Source organism: Parasteatoda tepidariorum, chromosome 11, assembly GCF_982258835.1.
Source record: "Parasteatoda tepidariorum strain Cologne lab strain chromosome 11, Ptep-v5.0, whole genome shotgun sequence".
NCBI classification, from domain to species: Eukaryota; Metazoa; Arthropoda; class Arachnida; order Araneae; family Theridiidae; genus Parasteatoda; species Parasteatoda tepidariorum.
This window is the reverse complement of record NC_141765.1, coordinates 89,800,320-89,822,811: the sequence shown is the minus strand read 5'-3', so window position 1 is coordinate 89,822,811 and position 22,492 is coordinate 89,800,320. Positions and strand designations below refer to the sequence as shown.

The 22,492-nt window shown below is 28.6% G+C and overlaps 1 protein-coding gene across 3 annotated transcripts in view; it reads right to left on the bottom strand.

Annotated features, from left to right (window-relative positions):
* Positions 1–2,234: 2,234 nt before the first annotated feature.
* Positions 2,235–22,492, bottom strand: part of LOC107455199 (endoplasmic reticulum disulfide reductase DNAJC10) — an 89,303-nt gene continuing 69,045 nt past the window's right edge. The window contains exons 14-18 of one of the 3 annotated variants that reach the window (XM_071187559.2): positions 17,883–18,022; positions 17,527–17,725; positions 11,459–11,587; positions 9,620–9,706; positions 2,235–2,414 (exon numbers count right to left, since the gene is read on the bottom strand). In XM_071187559.2, the coding sequence (XP_071043660.1) occupies positions 2,388–2,414; positions 9,620–9,706; positions 11,459–11,587; positions 17,527–17,725; positions 17,883–18,022 (582 nt within the window). In that variant the 3' untranslated portion in view covers positions 2,235–2,387. Of the gene's footprint in view, positions 2,415–6,748; positions 6,860–9,619; positions 9,707–11,458; positions 11,588–16,337; positions 16,484–17,526; positions 17,726–17,882; positions 18,023–22,492 lie in introns of those variants that run through there. The other 2 variants (XM_071187560.2, XM_087154837.1) reach the window with 2 other exon arrangements.

Below are 22,492 nucleotides of genomic sequence, written 5' to 3'. Positions count from 1 at the left end.
TGTGCCCTATTTTGTTAAAATTAAAGTAATAAAAACAATGGCGATAATCTAAATACTTTGTCCGGATTATTGCTAGAAAAAAAATTTGTTATAGCTTCAGCATTTTTTTATTCTTTTGGAAACTAACTGAACGCAGTTTTACATATAAATTCTGAATTAACTTCGATGCAAAAGAAAAAGCATTGTTTTTGTGGAACGAAATTAATGGATATAAAGAATTGTAAGAGCATTTAAATGCCCTGTTTTATGATCTGATTAAACATTGAAAGAATTTTAAGAACGCAATTGTAAATATATATTGAAATAGCGTAGTTGTAGATACAATTTAAAGCATTCAACTCTCAGCTTTAAACTCAATAGGAATTTCATAAATGAAATCTGTACTATCATATATTTATGATTATTTCCAGTCTGGTTTTATTAAAAATATAAAAAGACACTAAATGTTTTTGAAGTGACACAAGTGATGGTGATTTAAACAATCCTGATAATCTCAACAGTAGATTTAGATTGAATACTATTTAATCTTAGATAATATAAGCTCTAATATTAGAAGATAAGATTCAGGAGTCAAGCATTTTCTAGTATGCCAGTGATATATTGCATCCATCTAATGTAAGATAATATTATTTTGTGACCTGGTATTAAGTGAAAAAAGTCAAGACACGTTTTCAGAGATAAATTGCTTTCCACAATTGCCTAAAACAAGAAACCAAATTAAATTTCAAAAAAATAAATGAACCATTTTATAGAAATTTTAACTGTTGATCAGAATTGAAGATTTTGCAAGTGCTTTGAAACTAAAAATAATGTCATGGCACAAATTTACATTTCCTCATTATCAGAAAGATAATGAAACATACAGAAAACTGAAAAGGTAGTAAGATATCAGTCATTTATGGGAAAATAACAAGATACCACAAGGTCTAATACAGTCAGTATCAATGCAGGCAAATTTCGCTTATCCATCAATCATAAAAAAATACTAATATATTATGAATATGCATAGTTAAACTTGAGATTTTCTACAATTATGTTTAAGTTATGATATACACTGAAGAGCCAAAAAAACTGGTATACCTGCCTAATATCGTGTAGTGCCCCCGCGAGCACGCAGAAGTGCCGCAAAACGACGTGGCATGGATTCGATCAATGTGTGAAGTAGTGCTGGAGATAATTGACACCATGAATCTTGCAGGGCTATCCATAAACCAGTGGGAGTAAGAGGGGGAGGGGATATCTTCTGAACATCACATTGCAAGGCATACCAAATATGTTCAATAATGTTCAGGTCTGGGGATTTCCAATACTCACGGTATACTCGTACCTGAAAATCCAAATTTCATTGCTATCTCGGAGATGCTATGTCCCATCTCCCGTGCGCCGACTATAACACCACGTTCAAACTTACTTAAATCTATATAGCCTGGCATTGTAGCAGCAGTAACCGATCTAAGAAATGTGCTAGACACTTGTTGTCTTATATACGCGTTGCCGATCGCCGCGCTGTACTTTGATTGGCGCCATACCCCTTTATTTGCATATTCATGCCTGTACCAGTTTTTTTGGCTCTTCAGTGTAGAAATAGGAAATATTTCATTTTTCAAAATAATTAAATTGCATCTTTTGGTATAACAAGTTGATAGTTTTTGTACAGTTGGAAAATACATGTATCACTTTTTAGAAGTGACTATTTTTAAAAAATACTTGTTAATAATAAAGTTTCTGACACAATATTACAAATAAGGCTACAAATGATGGATATGGAAATAATATTATAGAAAATTAATATTACGTAACATACTTATATTTGGTTTTCTAGATTTTAATTAAGGTCAATTGCTGTAATAGTTTGATCTTTAAACATTTTACTGGCAATAAACTCAACTAAACGTTCTTTATTAAATGTTAATGTGAAAATTTACCTTATCACTTAACTCAAATTTTAAAAATAATTATCAAAATTAAACTTTTATAACTGAGCATTTCTTGACGAAAAATCAGTTTCCCCCTTGTTATTCAATGAGAAAGTTACAAGCTGAGGAGAAGTTTCTATGCAAACTTACCCAAATCCAACCTATGAAAACTTACCTCTTTGTCAGTTAAATCAAATGCTTTTATTTTATGGAGGGCTTACAAAAATGAAATAGGTGGCAAAAAATTCTTTTATAAGTATAAAGCCACTTTCTAAAAATAACAAAAGTGCAAAATCTGATAGGAAAACAACCAAAAAATTCATAAATCAGACATTTTCATATTTATTATATAATAAAATATGTTACAAGTATGTAAGTAAATAAAATACAAAAAATAAAAATGCATGTCACAGAAACAGGAAATCTTCCAAAAGTATCACATGTTAATAGTTAAGCATCCAGTTCATACCATCAAAGTTCATCTTTAGGAATATGCTCCTGAAAAAAAAAAGATCATTATTTATAAAAGATGGAAACATCATAAGAGCAAAAAAATTTAAAAATTGCACAAAATGTTTTTGAATGCATCATTAACCATAACAATTGCCGAATAAATTATAACTAATTAATTGGCTACTGTAAAATACTGTGCTCTATAAAAGAAAATTTATCCTGGAGAAATCTTAAATATGAAATGATTGATGCAAATAACTCTACTGACCCAAATTTCTAATGCAGGAGGAAATTAAAAAAGGCATTCTGAGAATATAAGCAAAGAAATGAACAGTTTCATAAAATATTGTTTGTCTAGAGCAGTGTTTCCCAAACTTATGACTTTTGTGTACCCTTTGTAAATTTTTCGTAACGCTGTGTACCACTAACAAAAAAATGAATGTATTTTTTTAAAAAATATGTTCATTTAAAATGGAGAATAAAGTTAAAAACCACAACTGGCTGTTGACACCACTAATTATTAACTGTTAACTCTGAAAAAAATTAGTCAATAGAAAAATATGTAATCGTAAATTTTCATGGTTACCTTTGTTTTTAAATAAAATCTTTTGAAATGTTGGTGTTTTGCAAGATATTTTGTCTAAGAACGCATACCCCCGCTAAACTGTTCTCGTACCCCTAGGGGTACGCGTACCACACTTTGGGAAACACTGGTCTAGAGTAAGATTTTCTCTCTCCACTTAAGGCTGTCTGCTGTTATAGAAACAAGAATAGCACATTTTCAAAGAGGGGAGCTTTGGTGATAGATTAGATAGGAAGTTTATCAGAATGGCTGACTCTGCTGCTAGTATTAGACTTATTCAATCAGATTTAGGAATTTTTTAAATATTCATGTGGATTTCTCTTTATTTAAAATGATGCTTTTTATGCAATTGGTTGCTTTTAAAGTACAAAAAAAAGAAGGAAAAAAACCCATTGAATATATTGATGTTTCTTTTGAGAAAACACAATAGTTCCCGTAAAATCATTTGAAAGAAGTGGAAAACCTTAAAAGGTCTTAAGATGTGTAAACGTAAATGATCACATTCCTTTAAGAGTTTGACGTTTATAAATAGTACAATGAGATGGATATTCTTTATTGTGAACTGCAGGTTGCCTATTAGCCTTTTTACTGCAGACTGATGAAAAATAGGTAATTTATCTCTTTTAGCTCCGAACCCATGGGAATTTCTTATTGTCATTTCTAAAGTATTCATCTCTGGGCCTATACCCCTTTTGCCAGCTCTTACACTAACATCAAAGACAAGAATAAGCAGAAACAAAAAATTTATTGTTCAATATGAAAAAGTTTTTTTTCTAAAAATAATTTTTCTAAAATAGAAGCTTTTGATATAGTGAGAAGCATCGAATGCTCAGTTCTTTTCATTCAAAGGCTAATACCATAGACTGACGAAAAAGATTCCCGTTCTCTCGCTGACCCGAGCCCCAAACTATCCTAAACAGTGACCCAACATTCCTACTTGAAATAGTTATACCTTGTATTCATAATCACAACCATTGTTCCAGACGAATGGCTAACATTTCTCTAAGGACAAGCCCGTAGCTAAGCAACCATGGGGAAAGATGAAATTAAAGAATTTTATGAACCTTTTTAATTGCATATCAACAGAGATAAAATTTTTTGCACAGGTTGTTCTTCTAAAAATGGTCTCGAAGAATAAAATTTAAATAACCCCAGAAATTATATAACTGAATTGTCAAAACGCACTGAGTAGTTTAGACCTCGGTTTCGCGGTATACGTAAACCTGGTCTAAATAAAAAACTATACTTCATTGCTCAAACGTAGTTTTGTCGAGGTTTAATGAAGCTAGAGTAAGACCAAGCTGATCGGATATATCTGTACTGCAATTTTAACCTTGTTCATAAATTTATCTAATCAGGTGGGAGTCGCATCTGTCACAATAGACGGGGGCAGTGATGACAAAATCAAGACGTCGACCATCATCCCTTCCCCTTCAGCATTCCAAACATTATCTTGAGCTAAATCCTTAATATGGCATTTCCTATTAATGTAACGTGATTTCTTGTCAATTTTTAATAACTGAATACTTTATGTAATTACATTAAGGAGCTAGTTTGGATAGAAATAATCGATTTGATGCAATAGCATCATTGATTTTTAGTTTAAGAGCAATTAAATTTTAAAAAAAAGTTAAGGACTGGTTATTAGTTTTGGTTTCAAGATCGTTTCGACTTTCTCCAAAATTATAATTTCTGTATAAATTATCCTTCAATTGATTTCAAAAGATATTGGTGAAACGTTAACATTGTTCTTAAAACTTTTTATCACAAATTAAACTATGCATTCTATTTATTTAAGAATTTTTTAACTCTTGAGAAATGTTTTCTCTATCTGAAATAAAAAGCAACTTTTAATGCAAACGTTATAATGCTAAGCTTCAGAACTGTATTTAATACTGCACTAGCCTTAACACACTAGAAATAAGACTTGCATTGACTGAAATATTTCAATGTATGTATATGTTGAGTTTAATTTAAACGAGCACTAAGGTTCTTAAAACATAAATATTTTTACCAGAAACTTAATTATTTCCAAAATTAAAAATAAAACATTGTAATTACTTTTATTTTAATTTTTTGTTTATTTTATTATTATACATTAAATAATATGATATTAACCTTCTTTTTCTCATGGAAAATTTCATGATGCAATAATGCTTATTTAATGATTTCTACAAAAAAAAAATTATTTATAAAACATAACACATTAAGATTATATATTATCTGAATATCTTAATCCTTCTCTGAAATTAAATTTCTGAAACATTAAAAATCCTTAAAATAAGACTGTATGAGATTATCTTTACGTATTAAGTATTCAGGATCCTGAAGGCAATAAAAAGAAAAAAGTTACATATATTTTGAGAGACACTGTTCTGAAATGTTGGTTATTTCAATACACTTTAGACGGCAGGAACTAAACAAGCATTATTCTGCACGTTTGACTAGTGTGTTGAAGATTAATACACACATATATATATATACATTATATACATATATATATGCAGTAGAGAACCATTTATCCGGTATCCAGATAACCGGGAAACCAGAAAACCGGGAAAAATTTTGCTCGAATTTCCCGCCATTTTAAACTAGAACGAAAAAAAGCGGAAATTGGACTCATCCTTGAAGTTGAGTAGAGGAAAATGTAAGGAAGGGGAAGATTTTTTCCCCCGTTTACCCAGAGAAACGTCATTTCCTCCGTGACCTTGAAGGCAGGCAAGGGAGGAATGTTTTATTTTTTCCTTTAGGCCGTCAATCAAACTCAAGGGTGTGGCATGCTGATTTCGTTTTCTGCTTGATTTACAAGGGGGGTGGGGAAAATGCATTGCAATCATATCAGTGAACAGAAAAAGAAAAGAGAAAAATATATTTATTTGACATCGACTAATAAAAATAAAATCTTTTTCTTTTGAATAAATTTGGAAGTGCGGTATCAATTACAAGTTTTTCTTGGTGTGGATTCACATTTGCTGTAATTAAAAATCTTGTTTTTATCAACAAAAAAATAAAATAAAAGGAGAATTGTTTATTAATTTAAACATAGGATTATTTTATGAAGCAGATTGCAGTTTTGTTTTTCTGATTCCACTACGTTTGATTTTTTTTCTTTTCGCGATAAATTTCGCACTCAATAAATTAATTCTTTTTATTCATAAATTTTATCATTAGGTTTTTTTTTTTTTTTTTTTTTTGAATTCCGTTGATCTTGCCTTGTTTCGGGTTTTAATATTTATGCTAGTGCCTTTTTTAATTATCGTTTCGGTTCGATAATTTTCAAGTGTTTTCATTTAGATTAATAAGTTTTCCTTTTATTTTATCGTTTCCCCTGTATAATTAGGTATGAAATATATTGCGTTATTTAATCATTGGTTTTGTTTATATTATTTAATTTAGGAATTGTAATTATTTTTAAAAAATAAATATGAGAATCTTGTATTTTTTAAACTTGATTTTCTTGTCTAAACTTGCAAATTTTTTTGTTCTTTTAAATGTTATATTTCTACCATTTTTTTTCTTTTTAAAGTTAGGAGTACCTTTCTTTTTTCTCTTACTTTATGCATTACACTTTTTCCTTGTACTTCGGGTTCGATAAAACATCGATTAACGACACTTTTTGGTCGATCCAGAAAACCGGGAAATTCAGATATCCGGGATAGCGATGGTCCCGAGCATCCCGGATAATTGGTTCTCTGCTGTATATGTATATTATATATATCTATACAAATATATGTATGTATTATTATATATATATTATAAATACATAAAGTGCAAACAATAAGAAAATAATTATAACTATTAATTATAATTATAACTATTTAAAAAAATTAGTTCCATAACTTATCACGCTGTAAAAGGACCTAGTAATTTTAACAGGATCCTCACTTGCAGTATCAAAATATATTATCTGAAATATAAATAACTAAGATATGTAGAAAATTGCACATGGGTTACAATGGAATAAAAAAGAAATTAAAATTCGATAGCTAATTCAAGAATTTTTAACTTCAATATTTGACTCTATGAACAATTCTATTTGGGGTAATGCCTGCTTTTATAAGTGTAAGGAATTTTGCTAGCAATTAGTAGAATTTAGAGGCTTCAATACTTGATCTAACAGATAATAGAATATCTAACATATAGGGCTTCTTTTGTTTGCAACTTGGTCAATGACTTAACCAAAACACCATTTTTGATGTCCACTAACAGTCCAAAATTACGCAAGAAATTATCACCTATAATCGGATGTGACATAGCAGCGATGATGAAAAGCAAGTTAAGCTCTCTTATCCATAGATCTAATTTTAGCAGGTGATGACTGAAGGCTGAAACAGCTGCTCCGTTTGCGGTATATAGTTGCTGCTGGGCTTATGGGCAGAATGAGGAACAACAGATATATCTGCTCCAGTATCAATGAGATACCATGAAGAAGATGCTTTACCAGTCAGATATGAACGTTGAATCATTGACTCACCACCACCCCTTTCGCCAGATGACGGCTCTAGGAATTTTCGGACTGGAAAGTACAGGGAAATCGACACTTAGTCGCTCGCTGTTTGAAGTTTCTGTGGTACTAGCAGTGTTAAGAATTCTTATCCTGTCGGGTTCAGCTTTCTGAGTGTTGCTGACTACACTCCCTCAAATGGTCATATACACGGTCTCCAAACGAGAAGTTGTTTTACTAAACATTGTCCGCAAATCTAGCTGATCTGTTAAAACTGCCATGTTAATTGAAGATGAACCAGATGTAGTTGACATGATTCCTTCGGACATTTCGACTAATTAACCCGATTGTTGATTGAAATGGCCAAAATCTGTCACACCTTGGTAGGTAACCTCTGCAAAAACAAAGTTTTTAAAAGCTTCTTGTTGATTTGTGCTGTGTTGACCTTCAGAAGTCCCAGGCATCACTAGAACCAATTCAAAAACAAATTTGCTATTTCACAGGCACTCGGCACAATAAGAGCTGAACACCACTTAAAAATCCAGTGAGCAGCACAGAACCATAGAAACAGCTTCAAGAAATTTCAAAAAAGTCCACATGTTCACTTTACCTAAGTCACTAACTGTAGAAATTGTTGGATAAATAAATGTTAAAAGGGTTTTTTACTATTTTGATTGATTATATAACAAAAGATTATAGGTTCAATTTTCCTCAGTCACTAAAGATGACGATCTCATACATTTAACTTATGTCGGTAACATCATGGTCTGTGGGGATCGGTCAGTTTTTTTTCATTTGCTGTTGGTCATTCTTGCATGGATCATGATGTCATTCATTATCTGTTTAAAGAGTATTCAAGCTTCTGCTGAAGTCGATTATTTTGTATTCATTCTTTCTTTTTGTTACTTATTTGTCCCTCTGCTTGTGAGAGTATGTCTGCCAGAATAATATGTTTTTAAAATAAATTTATTGCTATAGAAACTTTGTTTTCTTATTTGTTTTGTTGACATACAGATACAATGATATTCTGCGACAATCTCAGATGTCAGAAATGTCAACATCGAACACACATAACATGGTTCTTGGAACAACTCTATTAATTATGTTAATTTAAATTTATTGCAAAATATATAAAAATATTTAAAGTTTTGCCGAAGAATAAAAACACGATGAATTAAGATTTACTGCTTGTTGTATCTAGCTGCTTCCAACAACAAGAGAGCTGCATCATATTTTCACTTCGACTGCTAAGTTCCAACTCCTAAGCGAGACAGTTAACAGCTAAAAAGCCTTGTTCCATATTCTTTCGTATACTGCCATACCAATCCGCGCCTTTCTGTTCTCCTCCACAACAGTGGTGCACGACCCAGTGGGACTGATGCAAATACTTTGTAAAATGATTATGTCAACTGTGTGCTGTCTTACTACACAGAAGTAAATAAGGCATTCGATATCAAACAGAAAATAGTAAAAATCAGCTAAATTTAAAAATGTATAGTATTTTATGAATTTTTTTTTCTTTTTTTAAATGTCAAGTTTGACACAATTGTCTGAAAAAAAGTTTGAGCAGATTTAATGAACAACATTTTACATACAATATATTAAAATCAGAAACTTTAACTATTTCCATTACTTATTACAATAAATATTACTTCCAATTACAGTATTATCTAGTTATTATTGTTTTTTAAAATGACTGAAGTTAGTTTCATTTTCCATTCAACTTTCTCGAAGCCTCTATTAAAAAGCAAATTCAAATTTTATAATTTCGATAGAAGGAAAAACATGTTGCAAACAGAATTTTAAAATTTAAACACCTTAAAAATGCTTTTTTTTTTCAAAAAGAATTTTACTGATTTCAATAAAAATAACCTTTTTCTTCCCTAATTTTAATACCGCAAAAGACACTTTATTGAGAGAATCGAGCTACTTGAAAGATGAAAAATTACTTTAATAAGAATCAGAACTCTTATAAATTATAATATCTATACCAAACTAATAAAAAAACAATTACATTAAAGCAGTTTTTTAAAACAAATTATTAAGAAAAATCACAGAATATATTTTTCAATGCAAAAATAATTACATTAGGAACAGAATTGTTATTATAATTGATAAAAAGAAAATTCAAAATGTTTTGAAAATAAATATATTATAACTAGATTAAATTTATTATTTTCTAAGATTTAGCTGCTGAAAAAGTCAATAAAAAAATGCAAGTACCTTGTTGTTTTTTAATTCCAACCTTGTATTCAAAAATGAAAAAACTCCTTTGTATGAAAGAATTTCTATTTCTTCACCCATGGGATTCTAAAAATATTCAGAGACAAACTGCTTTACAAGTGATAAAAATTATACATAAATTAGATTAAAAATAAACGCTGTTTTGAAAATGGGATTATAAAATAGTCAGAGAAAAATTGCTTTACAAGAAAATATATACATAGATAGGGGAACCTGGATTTTACGTATTCCGTCAGACTAGCATTAAAAAACGCACAAAGCAAGATAACATAAAAACAGGGGGAAAAGTATATTTTTCAAAGATTTACACTTACGAGGTGAACTACAAGAAAAAATACGTAATCATTGCACGTTTTTCTGCTTCTAGATACTATTTTAATAATAACCCTATCAATACTTCATATTGTTTGCAAATTTACTTTATGGATTATATTAACTTATATTTCAGATTTTTTATGCTTTCAAACTCTTGATCAGTTGTAGGTTTATCCTCCAATTTTTAAATTTTTTTTGTTCATCTTCATTGTGTTCCCCACTATCATTGGGAGCAGGGGTATAATCAGATATTGAAGGAGTTAAAAAGTAATGGGACGTGTGTTGCAGTGGATATACATGTAGTCAACTTTGGAAGATTAATTCTATTCTGAAGGGCCAATGTTCCCGTTGGATACCAACAAGTAATTAATCCCAAGAAGTTTCATTAAACTCATTTGTAATGTATTTTAGTCAGCAGACACAAAAACAATAAGACTTTTAAGTAAGTTTTTTATAACAACAAAAATACATTAAAAGTATTGCATTAATATAATAACACCTTAGTTGGGTAAAATTTGTTTTATAAATTAATTCTTCACATTAAAAATTGTATTAGTTACATGAAACATTTTATATTTTATTGTCTAGGACACATAATTTTTCACTGATTCTAACTTCTATGTAATGCTGTTCTGTAATCGTTTAAAAATATGAAAAATTTATGAATACAAAAACATTAAAAAACTTTTATTTCATTTTGTACTTGGAAATGCTTTTAATAATCTTCATTCAACTCTTCTCTATTTTCGTTGGCAATTCAACAGGTTTGATAATTTCAGTTTAACTTCCCCAGTAATATTTTGTTGAATTTTGATTTCATCGTTTTCAGGAAAAGATCCCAGATTTGTGCTTTAAAGTTTTGTCTATATATTGATATTATTTCTACTTATTTACTCGTTTCATATATTCTAGTCGTCTAATTTATTTTTACCAAGATTTTAAATAGATGGAAAATTATGAAATGAAATTTTTATAATTTATTAGTCGTTGTCTCAATAGTTTATCATGAATTTCAATAATTTTATTGCATAATTAATTGATTAAAATATGGTAGAGTCAAATACTTCTTTCTATTTTTCGAAATATTTCTGTTATTATAACTATTTATAAATATAATATTTAGTTTTTTTTTTTTCATTACAAAATTTTAGTTTACACGCATCTTTTTATGCTTAATAAAACAATGTTTCACATAGCTTTTGAAGTATTTTTTATTTTGATAAACATTTATAAATATTACGTAATGCTGGTTGATAACATTAGTTTTATGGATTACTTCGATATGTTTAAGATTTATCATACCTATCCATTATAACGATATCTTTATTTTCCTTTTAAGCTGTTTAAATTTATAATGCAATCTGATTTTGATGAATATAATCCCTCCACCACAACTTTAAAACCAAATCAATGCATATGAGATTATAATATTGTAAGAACCCAGTCCTTAAAATAAGTGGTATGCTAAATATCTAATTAGAACAACATTCAATTAATTTATACCTGAGTGGCATGTCCTTTTCTTCCTTCATAAAACAAAATTGTTGGATAAGCTTGAACTCCAGCCATTTTACATACATCTGGAAAATGATCACAGTTTACTTTACCAACCTTCACTTGTCCCTCAACAACCTAAAAGATAATTATCAGCCTTACAATTATGCAAAAAGACAAAAATATTTATGGAATGAGGCATTTTAATGAATGTAATTAAAAAAAAAATCTTAGCTTTTCTGCCAAAAGTGATAGTTTTGAAAATGTGTAATAAATAAACTGTTGTTTAAAAAAGGCTATTGTGTTACGTTTCTGCAATCAACATTTTACTTTAAAGCTAATAACAATTTAAATATGTCCCAAAAACTAGCAGTATTCAGTAACCTACTTTTCAATTCTTAAATCCTTCTTAAGTTTAGGAAGGTATAGCTGCTGGGAAAATGCACAATGAGATTCAATAAAACAACCAAGCCATAGCATACATTGTAAATATACTTTTTGACTGATTCTTTTAAGTAATTGCAATGGCTGAGAGCAAACCAAATCCAGACCTGGAAACATTGTAGTAAGGTTTTCAGCAGCAATAATAGAAACAGCAGGAATTTTTTAGAACATTTTAAGAGTATAAATGCAGTATCAAACAAAATTATATTTCTCACCATAAATTATATATATATATATATATATATATATATATATATATATATATATATATATATATATATATATATATATATATATATATATATATATATATATATATATATATAACAAAATAAATACAAAAAAATGAAGAAAATTAAGAAAAACAATAAGTTTCACTTATTGCGCAAGTATTGCGGATATAATCGTGGGGGCTGATGAAAAGATTATAGCTTTTATTTTCCGGATTTGTTAATAAAATTTTATCCTTTCTTTTTTCCCCAGTTCTTTATTTTTTAAATTTTATTATAACTTTTCTTTCTCCCCCTTTTTTCGTATGTTTGTAATTTTCCTTGGTTTTATCTTCATTTTGAACTTATATATGTATACACACACACATATATATATATATATATATAGTTCCCACTCAATGTTAAAAAAAAAAAAAAAAAAATTCAAAGATTTTCAATGACTTGAAATCAAATTTTTCAAGGACCTAGCAATATGCTAAAATAGATGCAATATGCTAATATACATGTCAACCAGATGTTAATTGAAACAGAAATTGCATATTTTAAAAGCACAATGCTCAGTTGACAAAAAATTATATATTAAATTTAAATACAAAAAAAGGCTTGAAATTTCTTAATTTTAATGTAATATATGATTGCCAATTTTAAAACATATGATAAAACTAAATTTTGCGAATTTACAGATTAGAAATAGTAATATAAAACAATGTGATTTTTATTTATTTTTAAAAATAATCATACTTAAAAATAATGAAAAAAAAAAAAAAACATTTTTTTCATTTTATGTTCTTAAAAATAAAATATTTCGGAACAATTTTGCATTTCTTCTTAACTTTAGGTTTAATATTATCCAGTTAATTTTTTTTCTTTGACTGCTTATCTCAAAGAGTTTGATTTCTTGAATAATGATAAATCATCCTTCTTTGCAGTTTCTTCAATAAAAGCTTTACAGGATTTGTCCATTTCTAAAATATCTTTCTCTAAACACACTTTTTTTTTAAACTTATGATCATTGAGTTCATCGGAAATTAATTTTCTTTTTTTTTCTCCAGTTTCTTGAAGTGTTTTCTTTCTTCTTTTTTTTCAAATCTAAAATATATATTTGCCTTGCAGATGACACACATTTTCTCATTTCTTTTGTAATGAGAATATTTAAAAAGTCACTATAAGTGTTTATTGCATCAGCAATAAGTCTCTAAGCAACGTATGATTCACTTTGTAAGTTTTCAACCTCTAACTGCTAATTAATAGAAAATCCTCGTTCAACATCGACCATGACATACATCATACATCCTGACCATGGGAGAGTGTCATTACTATTTTCATAATATTCCATATTTTTTATAAGACTCAATATCTTGGCTGACAAATTCATTTAGAAAGGTGTCCAGCCTAGTTTTTTTGAGGGGAATAACTTTGAAAAGAAAAGGGATGAATTTTGACAACAAATCAAAAAATTCTTGTATTCTAATATGATGGAATAACAATCTTTATCTAATATGAAGTTATTTCCAACCAAATAATTTAATAAAGTTATAAAATACTTTTCACAATTAAAAGGCTTGGAAGATATTTTTCTGGGATCAAAATAGGAAGAAGATTTGACTAAAATATAATTGATCGAGCACTTCTTCAATCAATGAAAAATAATGTTTATCACAAACTGTTGGCAATTATGCTTTAACATTAATGCATCTTTGTCACCAATGATCTTTTTTAACAATAGTTGTTTTAGAAACTTGTCTGATGTAAAACCCAAGGATGAGATTAGCCAAAAGGCAAAAAAGCTGAATTTTCACGATAGTAAATTTTATGCAAGAGCAACCCTTTAATAATAAATTCCAGACAGTTTAAGGTAATAAATAATGTGTTGACATACAATTGTGTACTAATCTATTATTATATAAATGATAACATTGATACTTAACATTTAGGGAAAATAAAAATTACCAATCGAAAAAATAAAGCTGGAAATTATATTTTTCCTCAGTTCACATAAGACACAATTATTACTTGAAAAACTACCTGGTTTAGCAAATTAAAACTACTGAGAATATACATTAATATTTCATTTCTTTTAATAAATAATGTTATGTGATTTATGGCAAATATATCAGTAATATTACTTTTTAAATTATATTGGGAAAAAAACTTTAACAATGGACCGAATCATTATGTTCATATTATAGTCAAATCTAACTAGAGCCCTCTGAAACATATCAAAAACAGTGAAGTAGAGATACATAGTAACTTCTAAACATACAAAAATTGCTATTTTAGTTTGAAAAATTTCATGACAAACAGCAACTGTTTAGATAATTGTTTTTTATTTGACAAGAATTTTGCATTTTTAAGCATAAATAACAGCAATTATAAATAAAATTTTGATGATGAGTTAATCAACTCTTCTTCCAAAAAAAAAAAATATATAATTAAATCCCTTTTTAAGTGATTGCTTTTGTTTGCTATATCTTTTATGTTTGCTATATTTAGTCGTTGGTCCATCTTCAAACATCTTGAGACAAATCCTATTTTTTCTTCTTTGCAAGCACAGAATGTAAGTTTGAATATATTCCCTTCCAGTTTCTCTGATGTTGTAACACTTACATATACTAATAATCATCGTTAGAAAAACAGTTGTCTTTATAGTAACTAATTTTAAAAAATTTACTTCTTACAAGAATCGCGATAGTTGATCTTAAAATTGCGTGAATATGAATAACAATTATGGATTTTGAAATCACATGAATATGAAACTAGATATAAGATTTTGAAAATGAGAAAATACAAACTGGGATATAGGATTTTTAAAACGCGTAAATACAAATCACGATTCATAATTTTTAGATTGCGTAAATACGAATCATGATGCGTGATTTTTTAAAATTGCATAAATAAGAATTATGATGCATAATTTTTACAATGCGTGAATGCGAATCCTAATGCCTTATTTTAAAATCACTTATAAATACGAAAATCAATGTTTGATATTATAAACCGCATGAGCAAATCAAGACACTGAATTTTAAACTTGCGTGAATATGAATAGCTACATAGGTTTTTAAAAAGGCGTAAATACGAATCACAATATCGGTTCTTTAAATCTCGTAAATAAGAATCGCAACGAACAATATTCAAATCGCGTGAATAAGAATCGCAACACGCAAATATGAAAAGCTATGCTTGATATTAAAATCGTGTGAATAAGAATCGAGATATTAGCAGATTCCAGGCTAGGGACCTCTAAAAGGCTAGTCAGAACCAGCGTCGTTAGAACTACGAAAATCGGATCTATCAGCAAGGTGGGTAAAAAATTCGGAAAATCTTATCTGCTGCGTGTAAAAGGGGTGAAAATAGCTAAAATAAGTAAAAATGAGAACGGACTGGTAGCTATGTAGTTTGAATTTTCTGTTTCTCTTTGAAAATCGGTGAATTTTCTGAAAAAGCGGAATGCTTATAAAAAAAAGTGAAATTTTTAGAAAATCTGAATTTTTGATAAAAAAAAAAAAAAAAAAGCTGAAATTCAAGAGATAAAAGTGAAAGAAGCGGAAATCCGCTAAAAAGCGGAAAAATCTCATCCCTGAAAACCCAAACTTATTTGATCCTCAGAGTTAAGTAAATTCTACTTCACACAGCTGTAAAGCCGATATTTTTTCTGTGTGCTTGGATTAGCTTTACCAAATCATCAGCAAAATGGCATGAAAGGTGTATCAGTCTGATAAAATTCCAGAAAGGGTGTAAAAATTTTGGTGACTGACAGAAAGGAATGAAATTTGGTGAGAATTTTTTGTTGACTCAAGAATATTGAAACTATAAAAATATTCAATAAAATTAAACAAATTTTTTCTTTAACATTTGAATAAAATTCATTGAAAACTATGCAAGATTAAAGTAGTTATTTTATACTGTGCATGCGCAGAAAAATGTAATGATTTTTTTTCATGATTTTGTAATGAATCATATATAGCATAGAATGAAAGTAGTTCGATTTGAATATCTTAAAAATTTTAAAAGTTTTAGACAATTTTCTAAGTAGTTTTTGTACTTTTTAAAAGAAAATCAAAATACTGAAGGGTTTTCCACAAATAATATTTTGCATTATAAGACAAAATTAAATAACACATGGTAATACCTTAAACAAGTTATGCAGTCTATGCATCAGTGTAAATTCTTATCTAGGATAGAATCCAAATATGGAAGATACAACTGACAAACCTAAATGGCAGGTAGCCATCCCTTTTCATCTATTTACCAGACACAATTGCCTTGTTACTTATCTGTATCACATTGGCATTGTAGCAGTCACCACTTTTTGTCTAATCTGGATTGCAACATTACTCTAATTAAAGCTGCCTCCCACCTGTGCAAAAGAAGAAAAAAAACCTATGGACAAATGTTACATGCAGATCTGTAAAGCTCTCCATGGAAATACAGAATCGTCAAGATATTGGGAAGTGACAGGACTTGTGGAGCAATAATCATAGGTTTTCTAAAGAAAATTTTGATTTTATTGTTCTGGTGTTTCATTGTTTAAATTATTCTTGCTCTAATTTTTGTTTATGGCTTCAGTCATTGGAAATTTAAAAAAATATAAGGTTAAATTGCTGGTAATTACAGACTTTTTGACAGATTTTGTCAAAGAAAAGGGACTTTAGTAAAGTGCTTGAATATCAGAATGTGTTAGTGAATAGGGTTTACATTGTTTATATGTGTTATAAATAGTTTTAAAACTGCATGAATTCTTTTCCATACTTTTTATGGTTTGTGCGCTAAATTAAACATTATTTTACTAGCTGAAGCAATGACAGCTAGATTTTTTGTTCAGAGCTAGATTTAGCACTATTTATTTCTTTTTTATGGGCTCATCATACCTTATAACAGTACTATGATTTATCTCATCACATAAAATGTGTAAAATTTAGAAATTTTCCAAGTTAAAAAAAGGAAAATTAAAATTTTGCATTTCAGGTGCAATCACACTGTTTAATGATTATGGTATTATGCATAGATTTATGTACAATATTATACAAGACAGCAAAATATTGTACTCACTATATAAATGTTGAAAAACTAAATATTTATTTCATGTACTAAAAGCCTATAGTATTGGCAAGATAAAAGCCATAAGCATCTATGGTTCTGGTCTTTAAAATATTACTAAAGTTTTGCAGATATTTATAATTGAACATTATTATAGATAAAAAAAAATTGGTAATTGCAAAAATTCTTTAAGCATTTAAGATTAATTGAACATTGTAAATGTTTATTTTTGTTGTTTCAAAAATTTCTAAGAAAAGCTATTACTCACTTTTCAGCTCTGATGACAGATTGAGTCAGAAATTGAAAACAATTTTCTTACTTTAAAAGATTATTGAAAATTACAAAAATAACGAGTATTCTTACTTGAGCAACTTTTTCAAATTCTGGAGCAAACATTTGACAGTGTCCACACCAAGGGGCAAAAAAATCAATAACCCAAGGCTGAGTATCAGATAATACATTTTTGTATGTTGAACTTCCCAAAGACTCTACTTTTGAAGGCAAGAAATCATGAATCCAGCCTTGAAGAGAGGCAGCATCTCTACTTCTTCCATTGAATGTGCTTTAAAACATATTATAAAAATGATTATTAAAATATTTGATTTATCATAACTGGAAAGGAAAAATATATATTAAGCATATATGCTGAAAACATTCAGAAGTAGTCAAAGGCAGACTATAATACAAATAACAAACTCTGAAAAAAAAAATTTACTTACACGAATTTTTTGATTCCAGTACTTTCTCTAGGATATAAAAGAATAGTGGGATAGCTGTTAATATTCATTTCATCACAAAGGGAACTATGAAGCTGGCAATTAACATCACCAATATGAACAAAGGATAACGACTTCAACATCTAATTAATGCAAACAAAACATTTATTAAGAACACTTTAGGAAAACCCAATGAACAAGGGTATGTTTTTATTTTAATCTGTGAAAAAGAAATATAGCAGTTTTTCCCATTTTAAATCTCACAACATTTAAAAATTTCAGAGATTTTTCTTATACTATTGAAATATATGAGAGTCATGTGTATCTATGACATGATTATTTCAATCTGTTATAAAACATATGTATCCAATAACATTTTAAAAGCTAAAATATACTAATATATTTATTTAAAGAGAAACAGTCAAATTAATTTCAATACTGTGGAAATAAATTACTTTCTACTCTCTTTTGAGAGGCAGTAAGCACATAGTAGCCTTACATTCAGGATTTAAATAATAATAAATAAAAAAAAAGAGTTTGGAGGACCTCAAATCAGTTTTTTTTAAAGATGAGTGTCAGTGCCCGTTTTTCAAATGCTTTCATGAAAATCAGACCAGCTTTGCAAATAATTTCAAAAATTTAGGAGAATATCTAAGTATAATTATAAAGAAGCAAAGTTCCTTCTCTTCTTAAAATTTTAATTTTAAAGCATTTGAGTGCAGATAAGACGTAGTAAATCAGTAATCTCAAAGATGGTGCTACCAGTTTCATTACCTATAGAAACTTACAAATTAAGTCACTTAAATATAGTTTTTAAAAACTTTAAAAGGTTTTTAGAAAAAAATTATACTTACATAATTCTTGAAACATTTCTGCATTTATATTATACTTTACTTTTAATGATAGTCCTAGTTTGAATGAGCTGGTCTGATTTTCTAGATAAGCTGCTCTATGATTTTAAGAAGTCACCAAAGACATCTACTTCCATTATGTGGCATCATTCATAACCCAATGCCCACTTGGACTTCTTTCATAGTAGATTTTTCTAGGCTGAATGGAGAAGCATAGGTGTTCATCCGAAGCTAGTATCATTATCCTTAAAATTTCCCATGTTTCTATAAAATTACAATATTTCAAGACACCTATTTAACCGAGAGTCAGAAATAATCTAAAACTGACAGAGGATTTACCCTGAAGATTTTTAAAATATCAAAAATAAATAAAATTAAATAGATTATGAATGCAGGGCAAGTTGGAATAGTTGTAATGTTTGTCATGATTGTTTGATTCTTAAAAACAGTAAACTTGTATAAGAATTTAAAAGTCAGGTAAGTACTAAAATCGATGTTTAATATTAAAATAGAGTGATCAAGAATCCTGATATTAGCAGATTCTGGCACAGTTCCAAATATTCAAAATGGGTATATCTATTTGTTAAATAAGTTTGATGTATAATTTGTAATAAAAGTGTTGTTTTAAAATCTGATAGTTGGATAATACAAACTACATAATTGATATAAAACTACATTTCCCATAAAAGAAACTAAACTTCACATTAAATATGAATTCTTATGATGGTGCTGACTAGGCGGGAGATATTTTTAACAGAAAAAGAACTACTGGTTTTGTAGTTCAATGATTTGGAAATCTGATTTATTGGAAATTGAAAAAATAAATAATTAAATGAATTTTTTAAAAAAACTGTGTTACTAAGTCATTTACTTTTGCAGAACATATTGCATTGTCTGAAGCTGTAACAAAAATAATTTTTTAAGAGATGTTATTAAGAATATTTTTACTGAGATTTAACAACCCATTATAGTTTATGAGGATAATTCTGGAGCTCTTAATATAGCTAAATATGGAAAATTTCTAAGCATATTGAATTGAGATTAAGGTAGATTCAGATTCAAATATTGCTAATATTTTTACTTCAGTTTTGAGAAAAATTCGTGTCTTTTTAACTTCAAAGTAAAGCTAAAATTGGTATAAGTCTGGCTTAGTTTGAAAATTAAGCAAGTTAAATTGCATTTAGACTTTGTTTAGCATTAAAGATAATGTTTTCTTATAAGTGTTGTTTTTGTGTTTAAAAGTTATGTCTTCTTAATATATATGCAGTTATATTTTTCTGGTATAAAAATAAATAGAAAGAAGTGTGTTAATTTTTTAAATATATATATTTACTATTTCTGGTAAAATTTGTCTATGCTATACACTTTATCATTTTGGCAATACTGTTCACTCAATCCATCAATTAGTGTTGTTTGTGTACATGCTTTTTTCCAACATGTTTACTACTTATCAGGTTTATAATAAAATGTCTAAAAGGTCTCTGTCTAAATGTCTGATTATCATTAAATAACACAACAATTTCTTATTCATTAGGAAGTGTGTGCATTTCAAATAAAGCATGTGGCATTAAGTACACAGTCCACCCTTACAAATTAGCTTTGTTCTGTTCTGCCTATCACAGACTCAAAATGTCAATTGACAAAAGTTGCTCATCAAAAGTTGGGGTTTTTGTCTTTCAGAGGTTTTGACTATACCTGTTTTGGCAATCATGGGATAATTTGCCAAAGGGCATGTCATTAGCATAAATTTTATTTTTATGTAATTTTCAAACATTAGTTATTGGCATCAATGATTAGATAGTAGGATATATGCAACTAGGTATTCATTTCTCTTGAATAATAGGTGAAATTGCTTCACTCTTTGGCCAGAATCCTGCGTGCAGATGATTCTTTTAAATACTCAAACAATGGAGATTCTCAGTTCATGTTGTCTACCTACATGTGTAAGCTGAAGCTAATGAATTCTAAAGTGGTCATTGATATTAGCTAGCGTCCTTTCGTACCAGACATGCTGCTTGGAACAACTTTTAATACTGCTAACCAAAGTCTTTGAATTTTTTCTCTGTGAATGCTCGGAGTGGGGAATTATTTCGAATCTTCAAATACTGTTCCCCTTTCATTGATACTGCAACACGCATTTGCTCAAGTAATGCAGTGAAGTATATCTGTATGTACAGTCGGCAGAAAAAAAAGATATCACCCTGAATAACGTTTCAATGATCGGATTTTCATGAACTAAGTGTGAATCTTAATGGTTCCTGGGGGTGACCTCAAATATGCTAATTAATAAGTGCCAACTATTAATTAAGTTACAAAATGAGACACAAAAACATACTTTCTCTGAATAAAGTTTTTTTTTTACATATTTGGGATCCTGACTCTTAATATAGAAGATAAAATTTCGAAAAAATTGGGTCGCAATAAAGATCTATATATACGGCGAAAGTTAATAATGCCAAATTATCTTTCCATAGAAAATGAAACATTTGAAAACAACCATAAAGAAACTGAAGGAATGACAACCAAGCGGAGCAAGCAACCAAGTGGAGATTTTTTGGATCTACTTTCAAAGAAAACAGAGCTTTTTTAAAAATTCTTTTAAAATAAAATTTGAATGGATTAATAAATGATTTATGATTTTCCAAGATTTTAAAATCTGAACGTTGAACTTATTATCTGAAATTTTTTAAAACTTTTTTTAAAGCAGTTTTAACATTATTTGTGTGAAAATTTTGTACTAAAACCAAATTTACATAAGTTCTTATAAATTTATGAAAAGTTGTAGTGCTAATTGCTTTTACACCTCAGTACGAGTCTCCTAGGTAAGGGCAAGAAAAGAAAAACATCCAGGATAAAATTTGGAGGACCACATAAAGATAACGATTCTGATGCACATTCGGAAGGTTTTATAAAATTTACAGTATTTCTTTTCGATAAAATTGAAAAAACTTTTTAAGTGGCATTTTAAAGACATTTTGATATATATATAATATATATATTATATATACATAATATATATATATATATATTATATATATATATATATATATAATAGTAAATTTTACTGGTATTTTTATTATTATTATTAAAAGTTATTTCATTCTGACAAATATTTAGGTTACATGATTTTCTTGAATAAGCATGATTTGCAAATAGCATTCCTTTGTTTCTATACATTCTAAAACTGACTTTTGCAAACATGTTCTCTTTCACTAAGCTCTTTGAATGTGATCAGTTACTCATTTATCCCCAAATATGGCAACTAAAGTTTCTTTTATTCCTTTATTTAAAAACTCATTTTACGATTCTCACCACTACCAACATCTGATTCGATAGCCTCAATTTAAGTAGAGCTCGCAAGGTCCTTAAGGTTCTCTTCATTCTTTCCTTTTTTTCGTTGGTCGTACTCTTTACAGTAGCTTACCTAGTCGGATGCCGGAGAGCAAATATGTAGTTAATAGTATCAACCAGTTTATCAAGTTTTTAATTAACTGTTTGAAAGTTTTGGAGATGAATAAATTTTGATTTATACTCTCAATTTAGTCTTTAATCTTAGTTATGTTTTCCACCACTCTACTTTTTCCCGTTAAAGGAAAAAACTTTTGATGTACTCGATTTTTGAGGATTTTATTGTCCATGTGGTTTTGTCTATAGCATTTCCCGAGTTAGGGGTTTCCACATAGTTCTTAAAAATTTAAAATAATATTATTACACAAATTCTGAAGCGCACTTTTGAACAATCACTTTAGCAGCGACAATTTT